This window comes from Petaurus breviceps, unplaced genomic scaffold (genome assembly GCF_028583685.1).
Source record: "Petaurus breviceps papuanus isolate PSGF00001 unplaced genomic scaffold, PetGlider_PUasm1.0 185, whole genome shotgun sequence".
NCBI classification, from domain to species: domain Eukaryota; kingdom Metazoa; phylum Chordata; class Mammalia; order Diprotodontia; family Petauridae; genus Petaurus; species Petaurus breviceps.
In genome coordinates, this window is record NW_027185797.1 from 7,225,985 (window position 1) to 7,248,713 (window position 22,729).

General features: G+C 38.8%; 1 protein-coding gene across 3 annotated transcripts in view; it reads right to left on the reverse strand.

The window, feature by feature from the left end:
- LOC138161643 (collagen alpha-6(VI) chain-like) overlaps positions 1-22,729 on the reverse strand; it is a 133,781-nt gene that overhangs the window by 101,175 nt on the left and 9,877 nt on the right. For 2 of the 3 annotated variants that reach the window (XM_069088398.1, XM_069088399.1), the window contains exons 2-3: positions 5,040-5,148; positions 1,146-1,739 (exon numbers count right to left, since the gene is read on the reverse strand). In XM_069088398.1, the coding sequence (XP_068944499.1) occupies positions 1,146-1,739; positions 5,040-5,103 (658 nt within the window). In that variant the 5' untranslated portion in view covers positions 5,104-5,148. Of the gene's footprint in view, positions 1-1,145; positions 1,740-5,039; positions 5,149-5,776; positions 5,914-22,729 lie in introns of all 3 variants that reach the window. The other variant, XM_069088400.1, reaches the window with a different exon arrangement.

The window sequence follows — 22,729 nt, forward strand, 5'->3', positions numbered from 1 at the left end:
AATATGACTTCAGCAAGATCTGAGTACTTGAATAATTATGTTTTACTTAAGATGTTAAAATTAGATATCAACACATTAAATGCATCATGCTTCTGAACATTAGGGAGGTGATGTAGCAGCACTGATGAAGAGCTAGAAAGGGACCTCTGAGGCCATTAGGTCCAACCCTCTCATGACTCATGTGGAAACTGAGGCCCAGAAAAGTGAAGTGATTGGCAAAAAAAAATATATATATATATATATATATATATATTAGTAAATGGCAGCAGCAGCAGGACTTGAACTTGGGTCTTCCAAAATCAAAGCCATTACTCTCTTTTCATTGTACTATGCTTACCTTTATAGGTAGAATCCATTGGAAAGAAAGTTCAATTTGGAGTCAGAATATTTGCATTTGAATAGCAGTCCCACCACTTACTACCCATTAACCATGAGCAAGGAATTTTAACCAGTCTGGGCCTCAGTTTCTTTTTCTGTAAAAGGAGGGGGTTGGGCTGGATGATCTTGAAGGTCCTTTCCAAACCTATGCCTATGAGGAGCTCTCTTCTAAAAGTGTACACGGCAGATCACGCAGACCACCTAGAAAAGTCAGGAACTGATGAAAGACCTCCCTCACATCACAAGTTCTTAATGGGATATTATCATTCACTTGGTTTAACATCATCTTGCTCAGGTGACCATGAATGTTTAAAACACATGCACTGAAGTACTCTGAAAACCTATCCAATACCTTGTTTTTACAAAATCAGAGAGGATTATACATTTGGTCCCTCTCTTGAGCTTTCCTGGGCATTTGATTATGATTCCATCACTGCCCTCGAGGAGCTTATAAGCTAGGAGGTACAGTGTAAATGAGTACTTGGCACAGAGGTAGAAAGACCTGAGTTCAAATCCTACCTCAGAAACTCACTAACTCCTTACTAGGCAAGTTACTTAACCTACATTGGTCTCAGCTTCTTCATCTGTAAAATAAGGGCAATAACATTATCTACTTCACAGAATTATTGCAAGGATCTGAGATAACACTACAATGCTTTGCAAACATGTTAAAACACTCTATAGATGCTATCTACAGTATAGTAAGAGAGGAAGAAGGAGGGAAAGGGAGGGAGAGAGGGAGGGGAGGGAAGGAAGAAAGGTCTTACCTTCCACATCAGCATCATCTGCTTGTCCCTTGTACTTAACCACCTCCTTAATGATGCTGGTCATATTTGTGGAAAATGTGCTCATATCTCTCACTGTTCTAAGATTGTAATGAAATTGAGCTGTGGCCATGGCTTTTAGGTCTCCTTCCGAAGCATTCTGCATCCCCAATGAGATGATTTTCACCCCGTCTCTCTGCAGAGCCTTTGCTGGTTCTTCCACGTCATCCTCAGAATGTGCTGAAGCCAAGACTACCAGAATCTGGGGAAACTGGTTCTTGTCTCTTCCATTCACTGTCCCAGAGAAGTAAGTCTTGTGGACTTTCTCAAGAGCATTTCCTATTCGCAAAGACCCCCCAATGTAGGTGAAGTTCCTCTTGAGGTGGTTCAACATGGCGCTCTTAGCCACAAAGGGGCTCAGCAGGAACTCCTGGTGTAGATCGTCACTGTACTGGGCAAGGGCAATCCGGAACTTGTTGGCTTCAATGGGCAGACTGTTGATCATCTTACTTATAAATGTTCTCACAAAAGGGAAGGACTTGCTCCCCAGGTGATCAGAGCTATCCACCAGGAACACGACATCAGCAAACTCAGGATCTATAGAAAAAGAAATGAGAAAAAACATCTTTGACTAGTCAAACCAACATTTCACTGCTATATTAATACCATCAAAATATACAAAGAAAAAAATTCCCTTTTCTCTTGACTTCCTTCTCAGACACGGACAAGAAAGTGAAACAAATGCCTTGAATCAACTTCTCTTTCTTCAAAGGAAAAAAAACGGCACCGAAGGCCAGGTTGTTGCAAAAGAAAGAAGGCTGGGCTTGGAGCCAGGAGTCCTAGGTTTGAATGCTGGCCTTTATGCATCCTAGTTGCATGACCATATGCAAGTCACTTAACTTGTCCAAGACTGAAATGTGAATTACTATCTCTGCCTCATGGGGTTGTTGTGGAAAAAAACACCTTGTAACCCTGCTATGTAAGAATCAATTTTTTATTATATGTTGAATCTTTCAATCATCTCATGTGTGCTGAGCTAAATTTTTTTGGTTATAAATTAATAAAAATGGATATACTTAAATGATACAAATGAGATGAAGCTTTGGTGGGGAATCTTCCTTCCTTCCTTCCTTCCTTCTTTCCTTCCTTCCTTCCTTCCTTTCTTATCTTCTTTCTTTCTTATAGATCTCCCGATCATTTTTACCCTGGACAGGACAATCTGGATTTCATTAATAATACCTAGGCAGGGATGCTGATGGGGCTTCAGATTGGTTAGCCTTTTCTTTAAAATGAATTAGAAAGCCTGGAATGCAGCCTTTCATTTCTATCTTCTTTTAAACAAATACTGCTGTTTTGCATGACTACATATGTCTAATTGATTGCCTTCTCAAGGTGGGGCAAGGGGGAGGGAGGGAAACTGCAAATCAAAATTTATTTTTAAATGAATGTTAAAAGTTACTTTTCTGTGTAATTGGAAAAAAATAAAATACAAAGATTTAAACAGATATTGCAGGATAATACAATAACATTTGAATGGTTAATGGAACAAGTCTGTTCCTTAGCAACTTCAAGTTCTCAAAGTGGTGACTTGATAGTTCTCAGCAGATGGTACAGTTTCAACAATTTTTTTTTTTACATAACAAACTTATAACTTGCTTACATTATATTAAGATGAATGTTTACATGCCGGTAATGCTTATGTGAGTAAACATTAACAGTCATTCTTCAAAATAAATAGTTATAATTGGAATAGAGGTCATCCATCCCTGGTCCCCTTATCTTACAGATGAGGAAACAGGCTTATACACAATGTGATCTGATACAACTAAATGGCAGTCAGGATTTGAACTCAACTCTCCCAATGCTTAGCCCATTTTTTCTTCCATTGCATTATTTTCCCTTTGATACATAAGTATCACCAAAAGAAAAAAAGAACAAATATGATTCGTGTTTCAAAAAGAATGAAAATTTTAAGGAAGCTAGCTTGCTCCATGGTTAGAATACTGGACTTAGAGTCAGGAAGATCTGAGTTCAAATCCACCCTCAGACACTTACTAGCTATGCGAGCCTGGGCAAGTTCCTCACCTCCCCTTGCCTGTAAAGTGGGGATTATCAGAGTTGTGAGGATCAAATAAGATAATATTTGTAAAGTGCTTTGTAAACTTTGAAAAGCAAGTTCTCATCATCATTAGTTTCAGACGACTTCTACAGGCCTCTTGGCCATCAAATACATCCAAATCAACTGAAATTAAGTCTAAGGACTTAGGACTCCTCTGACCTTGTCTTAGGGCTGTGTCTCTAGGAAAGCTTCAGGATCTAGAAGAGACTACTCCAGACTTGGAGTAAGCAGACACCTGAGTTCAAGATCTGCCTTTGTCACTTACTAGCCATCTGACCACAGGCAAATTACTCAATCTGTCTGATGCTACGAAGCAGGGGTGTTGAACTCAGTTAGAAATGGGAGTCATTAAATCATACACAAGGGTTCCCATGGGCAACGTATTGCCTTAGAAAACAACATATTAACATTATCTATGTCTTATTATATCTTACATATTTTGTAAAATATTTCTCAATTACATTTAATGTGGCGAAGGCCACACTGGGAGTGCTGTGGGCTATGTACTTGACACCTCTGGTATAGACAAGCATTAGGTTTGGGTTCTATATGCATTCCCCTTCCTTATCTCTTCCCCCAAGTAGTTAGCATTAAGTAGCCAGCATTAAGCTGAGAGAGGTAGCTGGGTGGCATAGTGAAAAGAACACTGGACCTGGAATCAGGAAGACCTAAGTTCAAAACTGGCCTCAGACACTCACTAGCTGTGTGACCCTGGGCAATTCACTTAACCCTGTTTGCCTCAGTTTCCTCATATGCCAAATCAGCTGGAGAAGGAAATGGCAAACCACTCTGGTATCTTTGCCAAGAAAACCCCAAACGGGCTCACAAAGAGTTGGATGGGGCACAACCACCACCACAGCCTGGGTTCACTTTCTAGCCAGAGTTTAAAAAAAAAAGAAAAAAGCTTTTCCAAATACTTCTTAACATGCAATGAAGCAGAGTAGGCAGGGTATAGGACCTATGTGAGACAATCTCTTAGGATCCTTCCAGCTCTAAAGACGATGTTCTTAGGAAATGGTTATTTTAAGGATTCTTGTGAAAAAAGAAAAACATTTCAATCCTTCTGTCCCTCCCAATGGCTATAAACCCAGCACCAGTGCTGCATGCATCATCTCTCTCTTTATAGCATTTTGACGATAGCATATTGCCTAAAATGTTTAATTCCTTGCCAAGAATGTTACTTATCACACCCTCTAAACTTAATTTCAATTGATCTGAGATTTATTTGACAGCAAGGACCAGAAGGAAGTCATCAGTAAAGGAGAATGAATAATAACGGTTTGCATGCCTGGAGGACCAGACTTCCCCAAAAGGAGCTGTTACCTGGATTCTGCTTTGGACCAGAGGTACAACTGAAGGGCTTCAGGAGACATTGACTGTGATAGGGAAGCAGGAAGGATAAAATCAATCCCTTCTAATACACCCCCAGTTTAAAGCGGGTAAGCTTCTGGGCCTCTAGTCAAAACAAACTCCAGGCGAAGCAATGAAAAGTATTTCCAATCATGATAGGTCAGAATAATGACCTAATTCTAACAGAGAACTTTCATACAAAACTCCCAGAAGGCACTACTGGAGTCTTTTCTAAGGCAAAAAGATAGCATTCATCATGGCTCTCCTCCCAAGATGATAAGTCAGATACAAACTGTGGCAGTTAGACCACTAACAATAAAAATAGATAAAATGAAATCAACAACCCCTCTCCCCAAACCAGAAACTCCTGTGGTTCAATCACTTTTCACAATAAGATCAAAAAGAAAAAAAAACAAATGTGACATTACCGGTGTCCTGGTTCACAGACTGTGCTTGGGCACAAGTTATGATGAGGAGAAAAAACAGGAACATGTTCCTAATGTGAGTTCAGCACTTCACACTTTAATTCTGAAGGGCCTAAAATAAAAACATAAGAAAAGCCCACAAATGACCATGGTTATCTCACCAGCCCCCTCCTGAGCAGGGGCATCCTGAAACTTACAAAGTATCTTCTTAAACTCCAGGAGTAAAATCGATCCGCTCCCTCCCCTCCCCCTGAAGTATGAAACAAAATCACAGCATGTTTGAGTTCTGTATGATTGCATTCTTTTTAAAAAAGAATATGTCCATATGAATATGGAAATTTTTACATGATTGCATATGTATAACCTGTATCTGATTGCTTACCATCTCCAGGAGCAGGGAAGGGAAGGAGAGAAGGATAGAATTTGGAACCTATAACTTTAAAAAAATGTTTGAAAAATGTGTTAACATGTAATTGGGGGAAATATGTTAAATTAGAAAAAAAGAATATGTTCATAAAGGGAAAAAACATAAGTTCTTAAAGAAAAAAAATCAGAAGCGGGAATGCAAGGAGACAGTCAAGCATCTTTGATGGAGATTTGTGGATGATCCTTAATATTTGATTCAAATTCACCTCTTTCCATCCACTTAGCTCTTGGCTTCAAAGGGTATTATGAGTTGGCTAAGGAGAAAAAGAAAAACCCAACCAAACTTCCAACTGAACACAATGTTTTATACCTACCTGGGGGGAGAGACCTCTGTGGTATGTGTCTTTCTTTCTCTGCTTTTGTCACAGGAAGAGGAATCAGTCAAGGAAATGAATGGGCCAAGGACTGGCTCCTCTCAAAAGTTAGACAACATGAGCTAAATAGCAATCAGCTGGAAAGTCAGGAGATTAAAGAATGGTTTTAAAATACCAACCTGTAATGGCAGCACCTTCAAGTTATTCCCTAGCCCTCAAGGATAAGAGGAAAAGCTCTATTTATATCCTAGGAAGTCTTTCCTAAATTTAAAGATGAGGTTTATTTTAACTTGGTCTCAGAATTTGTAATACTTATATTAATGTAGGGGGGTTATTAATAGCTAAAAGTTTAATGAGGAAGGAAGCAAATAATCAATCAACATTTATTAAGAGCCTACTAGGTTCCAGGAACTGTGCTAACACTGGGATACATATAATTCTTTTTTAAAAAACACAATTAATTTATTTTTAGTTTCCAACATTTATTTCTATAAGATTTTGAGTTTTGAATTTTCTCCCCCACCCTCTCTTATCCCATCCCCATACTTACATTTCTTTAAAACCTGTTCTAAATCATTTTGACAGTAGTTAGGGATAAGCCACTATTTTTTTTTATTTTAATTATCCCTTCCACATTGTGGGGGTTAGGGGTGCAGCATCCCATGATCTGGAAAATCTACATAAAATTTTTTGGCCCTCCATAAAAGAAAAGAAGTCTGAATTCTTCTGGTATTAAAAGATAAAATATGTTGATATTACACAATAATATACACATATTTTATACATTTCTGAGTTTCTAAACTTTTTCTGTGTCATCTGCTGGCCTTTGTGTTTCATCTGTGGCTTTAAACTCTCATTTTATTTCTTATGCTGACCCAGATATATTGAAACCATGATAGGGAAAGTTGGGATGTGAAAGGGATAACTGTAAGAGCCTATTTTTATATACTAGAACAAATGAAGAATTATGGGTATATCTATGCTCTTAGTTAATACATGCCTGTAAGAAACCCAGATAATGCACCCTCATTGACCTGGTTCTAGTTTCTGAGGGTGCTGGCAGTATCTATGAAGAAATAATCTTCTGAGGGCTAAACGTTGGAAAAACGATCCTGCAAAGGGACACTAAATGGTATAATAAAGAACAAAAATGTTTCATGGGAGAACTCATTCTAAATCAGACTGTTTCTAAATGCTTCAAGCCATTGTGAGACAGTTTCGATTAGTTCTAATACACGAGCTGGTTCTGGTTGGTTCCAATAGGTATCAGTCAATTTCAACCAGATCAATGCTCCTCCAAAACTTCTTCTGACCCGTTTCAACCTATTCATACCAGCTCTGCTTGAATTCAAGTTGTTAATTCTATCTTTGAATAGCTTAAATCCATTCTTGCTAGTTTTATTTTTATTTTTTAAATTTAATTTATTTTCAGTTTTCAACATTCATTTCCACAAGATTTTGAGTTACAAATTTTCTCTCTACACCCACCACAAAATAGCAATTATACTAAATATCCCTTCCCCCAATCTGCCCTCTCTTATATCCTCCCCCATGCCCTCTCTGACTTTCTAGTAGGGAAAGATGGATTTCTATGCCCCAGTGCCTATATATCTTATTTTCCAGTTGCATGTAAATAATAATACCGTATTTTAAACATTTGGTTTTAAAACTTTGATTTCTAGATTCTTTCCCTTCTTCCCTCATCACCTACCCCTACCGGGAGGAAAAGCAATTCAATATGGGTTACACATGTGTAGTTACACACAACATTTCCATAGTAGATATACTGTGAAAGAATGACTATATTTCCTTCCATCCTATCCTGTCCTCCACTTATTTTGTTTTCTACTTTGACCCTGTCCATTATCAAAAGTGTGTACTTCTAACTACCCTCCCCCCTCAGTCTACCCTCCCTTCTATCATCCCCCTGCTCTTATCCCTTCCCCCCTATTTTCCTGTAGGGTAAGATACCCAATTTAGTGTATATGTTATTCCCTCCTTAAGCCAAATTCAATGGAGAGTAAGGTTGACTCATTCCCTTTTGGCTTCCTGCTCTTCCCCTCCATTGTAATAGTTTTCTTTTGCCTCTATTTTATATGAAGTAATTTACCCTATTCTATCTCTCCCTATCTCCTCTCATGATATTCCTCTCTCACCTCTTAATTTTATTTTTTTTAGATATCCCTTCTTATTCAACTGATCCTGTGCCCACTGTCTAGGTATACATGCACACATATATACACACACACTCACATATGTATTTATACACACATATACCCTCCTATATAAACATATATTTGTATACATATATACATATATATTCCCATCAACTATCCTCATACTGAGAAAAGTCTCATGAGTTACAATTATTGTTTTACTATGTGGGAATGTAAATAGCTCCATTTTAATAAGTTCCTTAAGATTTGTTTTCCCTGTTTACCTTCTCATGCTTCTCTTGCTTCTTATATTTGGAAGTCAAATTTTCTATTCAACTCTGGTTTTTTTCGGCATGAATGCTTGAAAATCCTCTATTTCATTGAGTGACCATATTTTCCCCTGAAACATGAAACATGATACTCAAGTTTTGCTGGGTAGGTGATTCTTGGTTCTAATCCCAGGTCCTCTGACCTCCAGAATATCATATTCCAAGCCCTTTGATCCCTTAATGTAGAAGCTGCTAGATCTTGTATTATCCTGATTGTGTTTCCACAATACTGAACTTATTTCTTCCTGGCTGCTTGTAATATTTTCTCCTTCATCTGGGAACTCTGGAATTTGGCTATGACATTCCTAGGAGTTTTCTTTTGGGGATCTTTTTTAAGAGGTGATGGGTGAATTCTTTCAGTTTCTATTTTGCTCTCTGGTTCTAAAACATCAGGACGATTTTCCTTGAGAATTTCTTGAAGGATGATCTAGGTTCTTTTTTGATCATGGCTTTCAACTAGCCCAATAATTTTTAAACAATCTCTCCTGGATCTATTTTCCAGGTCAGTGGTTTTTCCAATAAGATATTTCACAATGCCTTCTATTTTTTTCATTTGTTTGGATCTGTTTTATAGTATCTTGGTTTCTCATAAAGTCATTAGCTTCCATTTGCTCCAATCTAATTTTGAAGGAATTATTCTCTTCAGTGACTTTTTGAAATTCCTTTTGGAATTTGACTTAGTAAGACATTCTTCTCCTCATTGGCTTTTTGGGCCTCTTTTGCCATTTGAGTTAGTCTATTTTTAAGGTGTTATTTTCTTCAGTCAGGTTGTTGATTCTCCTTTCATGATTTTCCTGCATAATTCTCATTTCTCTTCCTAATTTTTCCTCCACTTCTCTTACTTGATTTTCAAAATTCTTCTTGAGCTCCTCTATGGCAGGTAACCAATTCATGTTTTTCCTGGAAGCTTTTGGTGCAGGAGTTCTGACTTCATTGTCTTCCTCCTGTTCTATGCCTTGATCCTTTTTGTCCCCCAAAAAGGAACCTAAGGTTTGACTTTTGTGCTTGCTTTGCTTCCTTTGCTTGCTCATGTTGCCACTCAATTACTTGATTTTTGAGCTCTTTGCCACAGTACAACTCTGCTCCCAGAGAGGAGAGCTTTGTCCCAAATTGCTGGGGTTTTCACAGATGTTGTCAGAGGTCTGAGGAGGGTGCCCTCTCTACAGACACCACATTGGCAAAATGGCATTTCTTACCCCAGGACCGCCACCCAAGAAAGTGACCCAGATCCAAGCAGGTCAAAGCAAGAGTGATTACCCTCTGAAGGGTCACTTGGTCCCCCTGCCAGGAGCTCCTGAGGCAGCCACAAGGTAGACGCTGCAGCCACCATGCCTCTGCCACCTCTTACCCCGGAGGCAGGGGCTGGACTGCACCCTTCCTTTCCAACAGAGTTCCCTACTGACCTTTTACTTTCTTATTGGCATTTATGGGTTGAAAAGTCTGTAAACTGCCACAACTGCTGTTGATTGACTCTCCTGGAGTCTGCTCTGGCCACTGCTGCCTCCCTGGGGCCAAAACTGTTTGGTTCATGTGGGACTATGCTTGACTCCCAGCATGCTGCGATGAACCCTTCCTATCAGCCTGCCAGGCTGCCTTCAACAGGAGATTTGTTTCTGTCACTTTGTAGGTTCTGTAGCTCTAAAATTTGTTTAGAGTCATATTCTGTAGGTATTTGAGGTGGTTGTGGGGGAAGGTCATGAAATTTCCTGCTTCTACTCCATCATATTGACTTTGCCCCCCTTGCTAGTTCTTAGCAAGTATAGAACACACATACAGGAGCAGGAGAGTTTGAGATTGCAGGTACCCTTTAATAAGCTACCTGTTTACTGCTGATACTGAAAAGTATAGGGGTGGTGTTTTAGTCACTAGAATGGAACTAATAAGGCTGAGCTCCAGATTTTTAGATCCCCATAAAGTGTGTCTAATGACCACAATGATTACTGTGGTCCAATGATTACTGATGTGCCCTAAAATAATTAATTACAAAAAAATTAAACAAACATTAATTTACTAGTTCAATAAAGAGTACTATTAGGAAGAACAGATTGTCACAAAAATTCAACAGAAATCTACAAGGGGAGATAGGTCTTAAAGGCCTTAAAATACTCCCGTTCTTTGTTTTCACAGCCACATTGTAAAAAAGATTTATACTGAAAGGGGAGAGAGACAATCCGCTTTTAGCACACACTCAGCTACATGCCTCTGAGAAGAGGTACAACCTTGAATCATCAGTAGCAAGAAAGTGCCTGAGCACGCACTGGATGGAAAGCCAGGAGGACTGAGTTCCAAATCCCCACCTTGGACTCTTCCTACTTGTATGACATAGGATGCTTGTTTAAGCTCTGTGCTTCAGTTACTCAGGTTATATTAAGTGATCTCACAGCTCTAAACCTCTGAAATTATGAAGGTAGAAATTCATAGAAGGTAAAATCTAAATAAGGAACTTACATTTAACGATAAAGTCAGAAAACCTGTGGTTGACTCTCCCACGCCACTGTTGTGGTACAGGAGTCAGGAAGACCCAAGTTCAAATCCCCCCTCAGACACTCACTATCTGTGTGACCCTGGGCAAGTCACTTCACCTTTTACTACCTTAGTTTCTTCAACTGTGAAATGGAGATCTCCCCATGGTTGTTGAGAAGATCAAATAAGATATTTTCTAAAGCACTTAGCACAGTGCCTGGCATATAGTAGATACTTAATAAATGTTTGTTCCTTTCCCTTCCTTAGCATCTGTATCACCTTGACAAATCTGTTGAATTTCATTATCTAAAATTATCATTACACTTAAATCATGGGATCTTCACAGCAACTCTGAGAAGTAGGTGTTATTATTATCCCCATTTCTCAAGTGAGGAACTGAGGCAGACTTGTCCAGGGTTACATGGCTAGTAAGTGCCTGAAAGTCCAGATTTAAATTTCAGTGACAAAGTTTCTTGCTGAAACAGAGACTCATTAACACCAATACTCGTCTAGTGATGCTTGGTGGCTACAAGTCATAAAATATTACGGTTTCTGAAAAATTAAATTGGAGGATTACCCGAAGGGGCAAGTAAGGCCACATGGCAGATGTGAACAGACTGCAACACATGACAAAGAATGAATCAGGATGTCACTGAACAAAGGCATGAGAAAAAAGAACGCTGGCAGTTCACAGCGAGATTAGAGCAAGGGATAAATGGTGGAAGGCTCATGTGGTCCACTGGTATCCTTGCAATGTCAGAAGACTCCAAGCTGCGCCCCCAGAACATTGAGTGGAGGGTGATTTACAAGGAGCCATGGACAAAAGCCTCACAGGATTGGGAGCAAGGATGGCTTGTGATCTTCTAGTTGGAGGGATTCCTCCTCTCATGGAAGTCACAAACCCATGGGAGTACAACAGCAACAGCAACAAAATAACCAATTCCAGTTAGTTCAAACCAGTTCCCTTCTCCAGGCTCTGACTCATTCTAAGAGGAATCACATTTGAATGATCATCCTTTACTCGCCTATCCCCAGGGCTTAGAGCACAGTGCCAGGAACAGCGGCACTTGGATTGTCTATGCCTGGCACAGAAGTGGCCCATCTTCTAGGAATGCAGCACTTTGCACAGAGTAGGTACTTATAAAATGTTTTGTGACCAGAAGATCAACACTCAAGCATGTATAAAAAAGCAACCTGATAATTTGAGAACATGAAGGGAAACTTCAATGGAGTTTTCACTTCATGTAATCAAAATTAAAAAAAAAATTCATGCAACCATTAATCTTAATAGAGTAACAGTGGAGATAATTGCTTCTCATTTTAGAAGCATGCTTTTGAAGGTAGGGCTCTTTACAAATTGCAATCTTCCATTCACTCCGAGTTGGGAGAGTTGAAGCCAATAAATCTTTTCTTGATGTGAATGGCTATAAAATAGTTTTTTATCTTAATCACTATAAACTGTGTCTGCCTAGAAGTCTGTTTCTATTTAAAAAAAGACACACAGCTGCAAAACTGGCCCAGAGTCTGAGTACCTGGCCTCTTACCCAGAATTTTTTTTAACTTGGACAACCCATCACTTGGGGCTAGCAAGCCACAACAAAATTAAGATGGTTTCTGCCTTGAGAAATTCTGGTACCAAACCCCTTTTTTAAAAGGTTATGAAGGGCACAAACTGGATACAAGAGAGCTTTCAGGGGATATGACAATTAATTCACATGTAGACCACACAGAACTTTAAATAGCAAAGGGGAGGGAGGACAAAGAAAGACCTGGGCTCACAGACCATCTCTCTGCCTTACTGGGTGGTGACCTTGGGTGAGCATTTAAACTCTCTGGAAGTCAGTCAAATGGAGCAGATGCTACCTACTCTATGTCCCAGAGCCAGTGTGAGGAAGACACTTTGGAAATATTACAAAACTACATAAATGGGAGCCATGGTACTCCCTAGAATTAATGACACTGTTAATTCAAAACTTCAATTCTTATGTTTTACATGATTGTACATGTATAATCTATAGCAGATTGCTTACTGTTTCAGGGAGTTGGGAGTGAAGAGTGGGAGGAATAGAATTTGGAACTCAAATTTTTTGAAAACCACAACAAATGTTAAAAATTACTTTCACATGTAATTGGGGAAAAATAAAATATATTTTAAAACCCTCAATTTCTGTGATCACTTCAGAGTGTCATTAGACAAAGGTTTGCTGCCCCATGTTTTAGCTTTATTTAAGCTTTCTTTGTCTCAAGGAAGAAGGCAGTCTGGGGGCAGGTGGGAGATTCTTTCTATGTAAAGATACAAAGCATCAATAAAGCATTTTTTTTAAGAAGCCACAGTAACATTGCTTTGGTGCTAATTGTTTGTGGTGAAAAAGGCAACAGTCTAGCTCTGTTATCTAGCCAGGTAACCTAGGACAAATCTCTTTAACCTTCAGTCTTCTCAAATGTAAAACAGAGTGGTGATGATTATGAGGATGCGAGCATTTCTACAATGCTTTAAGGTTTTCAAAGTTCTTAAAATCATCTGATTTTATCCTCACAACAATCCTGAGAGGGGGGTAGTGCTTTTATCATCATCCCATTTTACAGATGAGGAAACTGAGGCAGACAGAGGTTAGGGTTGCTGTGGGGATCAAATGAGGTACTATGAATGCACCTAGAAGGCTATACAAATTTGAGGCATTGTGGTCCTCATTTAACACTATTAATTGCCCCCACAGGATTTTTGTTCAGTCGTTTTTTTTTTTTTAGTTGTGTCCAGCTTTCTGTGACCCCATTTGGTTTTTTTCTTGGCAAAGATAATGGAGTGGTTTGCCATTTCCTTCTTCAAGGGATACATGTTGGCAAAGATCTGTGGCATCCTAAGTAGCTCTAACCCCAGGAACTTGGACTGTGCCCCGGCACCTTTTTGGGTTCTAACAGGTAAGCGTTTGCCTTGGCTTGTCCAGATCCACACCTCTGCCTCACTTCCTTACTTCACCTCCTAACAATACTGCTCCCAGCTCATGTCTTCAATTAGAATGTAAGCTTTTTGAGGACAGAGACTGTCTTGCTTCTATTTGCTTAGTTCTGTGCCTGGCATACAGTAAGTGTCCAATGCTTGCTCAATCTTTCTATGCCTACATACACAAATCGTATGAATGACTGGACAAAGTCACATTTTTGGAGCTCCCAGACAACACACTTTGAGATAGATAAGGTAAAGTCTTAGCTGCCATCTCAGATAGCCCAGGCTTTACCCAAAGACTCTCATCATTGTAGATGATGACTTCATATTGACAGTTCTTTAGGGCAAAGATGGTACAATGAAAAATATACAACTTTGGAGTCAGAGGACCTGAGTTTGAATACTAGCTCTGATACCACCGGTACACCCTGTGGAGAGTTATTTAGCCTCCCTGGGCCTCAGTTTCCCCATTTGCAAGACTGAAAGCTTTTGGCTAGATGACCCCCGGGGTCCCTTCCTGCTTTAAATCTATGACCTCACAGCTAAGCCATTTTTTAGCTCTGTGTCCTATTCCTCATTCACGTTTATCAGCATCTTCTCATCTTTAGAGTGTTAAACTGGACTTTTCTCCCCTTTTCAACAAATTTTTGTATTTCTCAGGTGGTATTTTGAATTGGAAACCCAGCAGATAAATCTGTGGGGAAGAAAAGGGTGCACAGCCCATATCTAACACTAGATAAACACTTGGATGAAAAGAGCGTGAGCCCTCTTTTTAACAGGTCAGGAAATAGACTTGGAAACATATTCTATGCTTTTTAATTACCATCTTGGGCATATTCTTTTTCAGACAGAAGTATCCCACTTGGCAGTCTCCTTCCTTCCATTTGATATTCTCAATTCTGTTTGCCTTTCAAAGAAAAAGATCTCATTTGCTTATCAGTTTCCTTATCAACTCTTTTTAAAAAAAAATATTTCCCCCCAATTACATGTTAAAATAATTAACATTTTTTTAAAAAAGTTTTGAAATTCCAAATTCTATCCCTCCCTTTCCCTCCTTCCCTCCCTGGCGGTGATAAGCAATTCAATATATGTTATACAGGAGAAATCATGTAAAATATTTCCATGTTAGTCATTTTGTACAAGATTCAAACAATTAAAAAGGAATGAGAGATAAAGACTGAGAGGAGGGGAGAGAGAAAAAAAAAACAGCATGCTGATTCAGTCTGTATTCAGACAATATCAGTTCTTTCTCTGGAGGCGGATAGCATGCTTCATCGTGAGTCCTTTGGGATTGTCTTGTATTAATGATCAACTTTCAACAAAATTCTCCCACTAGAACCTCTAAGATTATTCTTGCAGTGTTTATTTGTATACATTTGGATGGATAGCGATTTTCCCCTTGTCAGATCTAATCTTATTTCAAATTTTATTGTTTGCAGTTTCCCGGATTATTCAGTTCTTGGCATTCACCCTAGTGCTGACTTGTAATAATATCAGGGCCGGCAGTTCTATAGTCAGTCAGTAAAGATTTATTAAGCACCTACTATGTTCTAGGCACTCTGTTGCTGAGCTTTAGAGATACAAAGGTAAAAGACAGTTTTGAGGAGTTTTTGTTACTCAGTTGCGTACGAAGCTCTGTGCCCCCATCTGAGATTTTCTTGGCGAAGATACAAGAATGGCTTGCCATTTCCTTCTCCAGTTCATTTTACAGATGAGGAAACTGAGGCAGACAGGGTGAAGCGACTTGCCCAGGCTCACACAGCTTCTAAGTGTCTGGGGCCAGATTGGAGCTCAGGAAGATGAGATGAGTCTCCCTAACTCTAAGTGGGGCCTGGGCATTCCATTCACTGTGCCACCTAACTGCCCCAGCTCCCTATCAAGGAACTGAACACAGCGGCCTCAGTGAATTAGCTTAGTCATTACCAGACTCTATCAGTGACCTACCACAGGACAGAGAGCACTAGTGCCATTCTAGAACAGGAAGAAGAGAGACAAGGTAGATGCAGTTTAGAAAGAGGCTAAACACCTGAACAATGTTATATGGGAAGCTGGTGACATAGCCCAAAGAAGCTGCCAGCTCCGGACTCCTGGCACAACAGTCCTTCCAGCAGAACACAATACACATCACAATTTGTGAGCCTTATATTACCAAACTCCTAATTTGAGGCAACATCACTGCTTCTAAAGCATTCACCTTGTTATTACACCTAACCTGGGTTAACATGAACCCCTAATATACAAAAATCATGAAATTAATGGACAGTTAGGCATCCCAGTAGATAGAGTGTCAGGCCTTGAGTCAGGAAGACATGAGTTCAAATCCAGTCTCAGACACTTCCTAGCTGTGTGAGCCTGGGCAAGTCACTAAACCCTGTTTGCTTCAGTTTCCTCATCTGTCAACTGAACTGGAGAAGGAAATGGCAAACCAGTCTAGCATCTGTGCCAAGAAAACCCCAAATGGGGTCACAAAGAGTCCAACGTGGCTGAAAATGTGTGAACAAAAAGTTACACAGCAGAAGAATCCCAGCAAAACCTTCTTATGCAGCCTGTTTTGAACTCAAGTCTTCCTGACTCTGGACCCAGCTCTAACCATTGTGCAACCAGCTAGATTGCCTTTTTAGGGAAGGCAATGAGTTTTGAGCCCAGCTTTGCAGAAAGCAATGAAATTGGATTAGTGAATAGGGAAGGAAAGAGAATATTGGGTTGGAAGATGTGTCATGTAGTTTCATGGAAAGAGTATCAGGCTAGGAAAGCTGGTGTTCCTAAGTCACTTTCACTGGCTAGTTATGTGACAGCTGTCCTATAATTTAGCTTCTGTGCCCCATTTTCCTTATCTGCAAAACTGAGATAACAGTTGTACCAAATATTTCACAGAGCTGTTGTAATGAAACAACATACATAATGCAAGTGAAATTCTTTGAAAAATAGAAATCAAAGAAAAACAGGAATTCAAGGTATATATATCTACTTCAGGCACGGCAGTGGCATGAACAGAGAGGCCTCTGGACAAGATGTGGCAATTTTTTTCACGAGTATAAGAAAGGTAAAAATAATACAAAAAACCAGGTAAAAATAGCAAAGAAGATCTTCAAAAGATAAGCAATGATTTTATGATTTGATTTCATCTTTTTATGTTTTAGGGAGAAGTATCAGTTGTCAATCAAACAGGAAAGTTGGAAGTTTTCAGCAAAACTCAACAAAATACAGATCCAATTTCACCAGCTGTTCATTAGATGAAATATCTATATGTATCCGGAATGTAATTAAAAAGGCAGAGATCCAAGTATGTGATCATTGTTTGAGAAAAGTTGTATTTCATGATGTTACTCATATCCAATAAAACAGAGAAAATTCATAATTACATTCTATTTTCTTTGCCCATTTAATCAGCACTTGCTTGACTCAAGTGATCTTTCTTATGCCCTGGGGGAGAGGGGTCTCAAATGGTAAACCCCACCCACAAAGATTACATACAACAGCTGCTCGCATCTGAAGATCCAAAGTAAAATCACAACAGCAAATAAGTCAAATTGTTCCTGTTGAACTCCCTACTCTTGATACTAAAGGCTACTGAATGACCACATGATTTGAAAAGACTAGTGATATGCACTCAAGGAAGACCCAATGAGAAAAGAGAGAGCACAGGTATGTTGGCAAAGGATGCCCTGAACACGTACCCACGATCTTCAGGTCCCTAGCCAATTATCATGGTAGCTCACTGACTGCTGGGATTTGAAATCCATTTCTAGTACATAGAAGTTTAAAAAATATTTTTGAGCAAAGGAATTAAACTTTCTAACAACTAGAACTTCCCCAAAGTAGAATGAATTGCCTCCAGAGAGAATGTGCTCCTCCTCACTGGGGTTAAGAGAGAGCTGTGTAACAGTGAATTTCCTCGTGTTTAAGTATGTTTCTGTTTCATTCTAATTCTGTTATGTTGATTTTGTAGCGGTATTACACCTGCAGTGTAGCCAAGTTTTTGGTTAACTATGTTTAGTTTACTCTAGGCAATACACAGTACACATAATTTTGCTCTTTTATTATTTAGCAGGCCTATGGATATTGGTATTGCAAAGTTTGTTTGCGGTGTGTTCTCCGTGCAGTCTGAACTTGCAGTCACTGAAGCAGCCTTTCTATGTATGAAGTGTGGTACATGCATTGTTACTTGCATATCTGTCATGATGGGCACTAAGGTCTGGGACACTGAGTTAACCAACCTTGTTGTATGTGTATCTGATGCTATGTTGTAGAATCAGAGATCTGAGGTCTATCGGAGCTGGTTTCACAAGAGACTACAAAATCCAAACCCTGGGGAGCAATGAAGCAGCCCTCTTGAAAGGAGGGGAAAGATTATGCTCCAGCAGTTTGAAACGTGGTTAAACCTGCAAAAGAAAGGAAAAAAGGAGAAAGGCGGGGGAAGAAGAGGAAGAGGGAGGCTGCATTGCCTTATGCCTATCTATAGCTTCAAGGAAGAACAAACTCCCTAGGGTCTTCCCTACCTTGCCCTTTCACTACCTTCTTTGGCTTAAGAGGAGGATAACCCTGACAACTAACAGAGAAGAGACCTGGTTAGTTTGACCAATTCCAGACTTAAGGGAAGTGCTGCTTATCTGAAAGAATGTAATGCTGTGGGCTTATTAAAAGGGCTTAATGCAGCTTAACAGACCATGAGTAGCAGAGAAACGCCTTCATCCAGCAGGACAGCAAAGAGACTCATAAAGATGGCAGGTGACCTGTGGGGCAGACTATTCCCTTAAAAATATCAACATCCAGCCCTGCAGTCCTGAGCCATAAGTCACCCCAAGCATTTTCCTGCTCAAATCCCTCACTGCTACGTTTGTGTCCCCACTATCCCCCCACGGACATTTGTGCACAATGATGGGAGACTGTGACCTAGATTTCTGGGTAAATATTTACATTTTGATTATTCCAGCTTTTGCCATCTGTTGAATAAATATTATAATTATTCTTGCCTTTGCCTTCCCGTTGAGTAAATATTTCATGTTTTAGAATCAACGGTGTCATTGTGATTACCTTTGGATATAATGGGAAACACATCAGTGGGGGCTCAGAAGCTACAGTGGTGAATAGCAGGAGTGTATCCTGCATATACTGCAGTTATCCCTAGAACCCCAAAAGTGAGCAGTAGCTGTGTGGTTGTGGCTATGGCCATCCCCCTACTGGAAAACCCCACAAATCTGCTAGTGTGAGTAATTCAGTTCACTGAGAGAAAGAAGATGAGTTCAAGTACTACATGGGAGTCTTATATATGTGATATAGTCAGAAGATGCAACTGAGGCTCAGATAAGTTAAGTGAATGACTCAGTATTTTACAGGTGGCGTTATTCTGATTCAGGTTCTATGTGAGACAGAACACTTATTAAGCACCTACTATGAGCCAAACACTCTTCTAAGCACTGAGGATACAACTACAAGCAAACAAGATCATCTCTATCGGTAACTTCTGGGGACTGGGAGTACAAATATGAACCTTTTTGGGGAAAAAGATGGGGCAGAAGTACTTTTAATATTACTTTTTTTTCATCAACAAATAATGTCCAAAGATCACCATAGTTGGTGCAATGGATATAACGTTGGGTCTGAAGCCAGAAAGAAGACTCATCTTGAGTTCAAATCCAGCCTCAGACATTTACTAGCTGTATGACCCTGGGAAGTCACTTCACCCTGTTTGCCTCAGTTTCCTCATCTGCAAAAATGAGCTAAGAAGGAAATAACAAATCACTGAAGTATTTCTGCCAAGAAAACTCCAAATGGAATCATAAAGAATCAGACATGACTGAAATGATCGCGCATCGCCCCATCTATGAATTTCAAAGCCTTCTTCAATTTTGATTCAAACAAGGGATATTTTCATTTAGGCCCTCTTGCCAAACATTCATCAAGTTGTTTTTCAAGAGTTCAATAAATGATTAGTTTACAATTTCTGAAGCCAACGTTCATACTTTTGCAGAGCAACTCTGGCAGAAAATCTCCATCTTGAAAGTCCACAGTCCAACACTTAAGGCACTTCAGATACATTCCAGCATCACATTAATACCTAAATCATTTTCCAGTTTAAAAGCACAGAGATAGTATAGAAAATAAACAACTCCCTCATGACCCAGGCAGTATGTTTAGGATTATATTCATAATTATGAACATATTATGCTGCATTTTTCCTTCCCTCCCTCACACTCTCACAATGCCAAATTTAATTTCTTAGAATTTCTCTTTTGAGTTATGAAATACGTTAGCTCTCGAAATAATAGACTAATAAAAATCAAGTCAGTTAACAAGAAGTACTGAGTCCAAACCTACATATTATGGTGAATTGGGCAATTACAGTTATTTGGAAAAATTAGTTCCAAAACATATTTAAACGTATAGGAAGTAGCTGGATTTTTTTTTTTTTGCTTTAATTAGCTAGATGACTGCCTTAACTCTTTTGCTTACATATTTTATTGATGCTTGATTATTTTACAACCTTGTCATTTTTCCCATCACCCCAATCCCAAATACAGCTCTCCCTTGTAACAGATTAAAAATGAAGCAAACATACTGACACTCTTAACTATTTCTGACAGCAAATGCAGAATGCCTTACCCATAGTCCACTATATTTGTACCAAGGTGAGGAAGGGAGAGCATTGTGTTTTATCATCAATCCTCTGGAATCAAGTAATTTGATTCTGGTGTCATTTGGGGTCATTTTGATTTATATTATTACGATAATTGTTCTGATCTTCATGCTTTGTTCTGGATCAGTTCACAGAAGTCATCCTAAGTTTTTATGAATTCCTCATATTAACCAGTTTATGGTGTAGTAATATTCTAGTCTATTCATATACCACAATGTATTCAGTCCCCAATTAAAGGGAAATTATTTTGATTCAAGGGTTGTTTTTGCTAACACACACACACAAATACTGTGGTGAATATTTTTGGTACATATGGCACCTTTCCCTCTGTCTTTGATCTCCTTGAAATATATGCTAATTAGTGGCACCAGCGGGTAATAGGATATAAAAATTTGGGTCACTTTTCTTACAATTGAACTTTTCCGGACTTTGTTGGACTGGATCACAGTTCTACCAACAGTATACTTAGATAGTGAATCTGTTTTCTCACAGCTCCTCCAATATTGACTATTTTTACCTTTAATGATCTTTGCCAATTTGGGTAGGAAGTGAATCCTCATAATAGCTTTAATTTTTATTCTTTAGTGTTCACAATTTGGCACATGCATTCATCAGGTTATTGACAGTCTTCACATCTGGCAACTTTCATTCATCCTTTGATTTATTGACTGAAGAATCAGGTCTTACATATTTGTGTAAATTCCCCATAAATCTTGGATATGAGATTTTTATCAAGATATTTTGTACAAAGACTTTCGCCAATTGACAGTTTATCTCATCCTCATCGAACTGGTTTTATAATAACACCATTTGTTTATGAAAATTCCTAATTTCGTGAAACTGTGATCACCTTGATCCTTTGAGTAGCAATTCTCTCTTGTCAAACCTATGAAAAATATCTCCTTCCAGCTTCTTCATGATGTGACTTTTTACATTTAAGTCACATATCCATAGGTAGTATATGGTAGAAGATGCTGATGAAAACCAATTTTTTACTTTTCAGTTTTCTCAGCAGTTCTTGTCCTCTATGATGTCTGCTCCCAATGGTTTGTATGCTCTAACTCTGGCTATTGTGTAACTGCTTCCAGTCTGGTGAATTTCACCACTCTACTTTTAATCATCATCCATTAGCTTTTATTATTACTGCTTCATAATATTATGTGAAATCTATTTTAGGTTCCCCTCATTTCTATTATTTTTTCCTTCATTAGTTTCCTTTAGATTACAGATCCTTTGTTCCTCCAAATGATTTATTATTTTGTCTATTTCTATCCCTCTATTGTTTGATATAGCTCCAAATCTGTAAATTAAAGTAGCATAATTTTCATAATATTTGCACAACACAACCTTGAGAAATGAATTATTCTTCTCCCTTAAGTCTTAATTTTTGTAAAAATAATTTTGTAACTGAATTTACATACCCAGTTTCTGTCTTGGGAGGTTAATACCCACATATTTTATGATTACTCTGAATCACGCTTCTTTCTAGTTCTTCTTGGATTTTGTGAGTGTTATCACAGAAACTGATACTTTCTATGGGTGTATTTTGTATTCTGCTACTTTACTGTTTTCATTAAGTTTTTCATTGAATCTCTGGGATTTTCTAAGTAAATTATGTCATGAGTAGATGCAAATAGTTGTATCTCCTTTGTGCCCTGGTTCATTCCCTTGATTTTCTGGAATTCTTTTTAAAGCTACAATTCCTAACAATACATTTGGTAATAGTGGATAGAATAGATACTCTAGCTTTACCCCAACCTTACTGAGTAATCTAGTTTTTTCTTTGTTACAAATAATTATACCTTTTGGTTTTAGACAGGTACTTTTGCTCATTGAGGGGAAAGAGCCTTTTATTTCTACCCTTTTTAGCACTTTTAGCATAAATGCTGTATTTTGTGAAAAGTTTTGCCCAATTTTACTGACATAATAATGTGCTTTTATTATTTTATTTTACTAATATAATTTCACACAAGAGACAATATATCATTGTGGATAGAGCTGACCCTAGAGTCAGGAATATCTGGGCTTAAGTTCACTTATATAACACATACTGGCTGTGGAACCCTGGGCAAGTCACTTAAGCCCTCCGTGTTTTAGGTATTTCTCTGAGACTATCAACTGCAAAGAAGGTACATGCCTGTATTGTTTGGGGGAGTTTCCTTATGTGTATGGAGGGACCCCCTGACCTTGTTTTGAGTTACTCTTATTTTCCATGTTTGAGGTTCCCTCTGAGCTAACATAATTTGCTAAATCATCCCTAACTCAACAATCAGTATACCCCAGAGAGTCGAACTAGCCACAAGACAGACACCAATCTGTACCAGACTGACAAACTTTTCATGTAGCTGGGACCCTTGTAGAAAAGCTGATCATCGTATCTTAATAGTCCAACTTTCCTAAGGGAAAGAGGGGTGGAGCTAATGC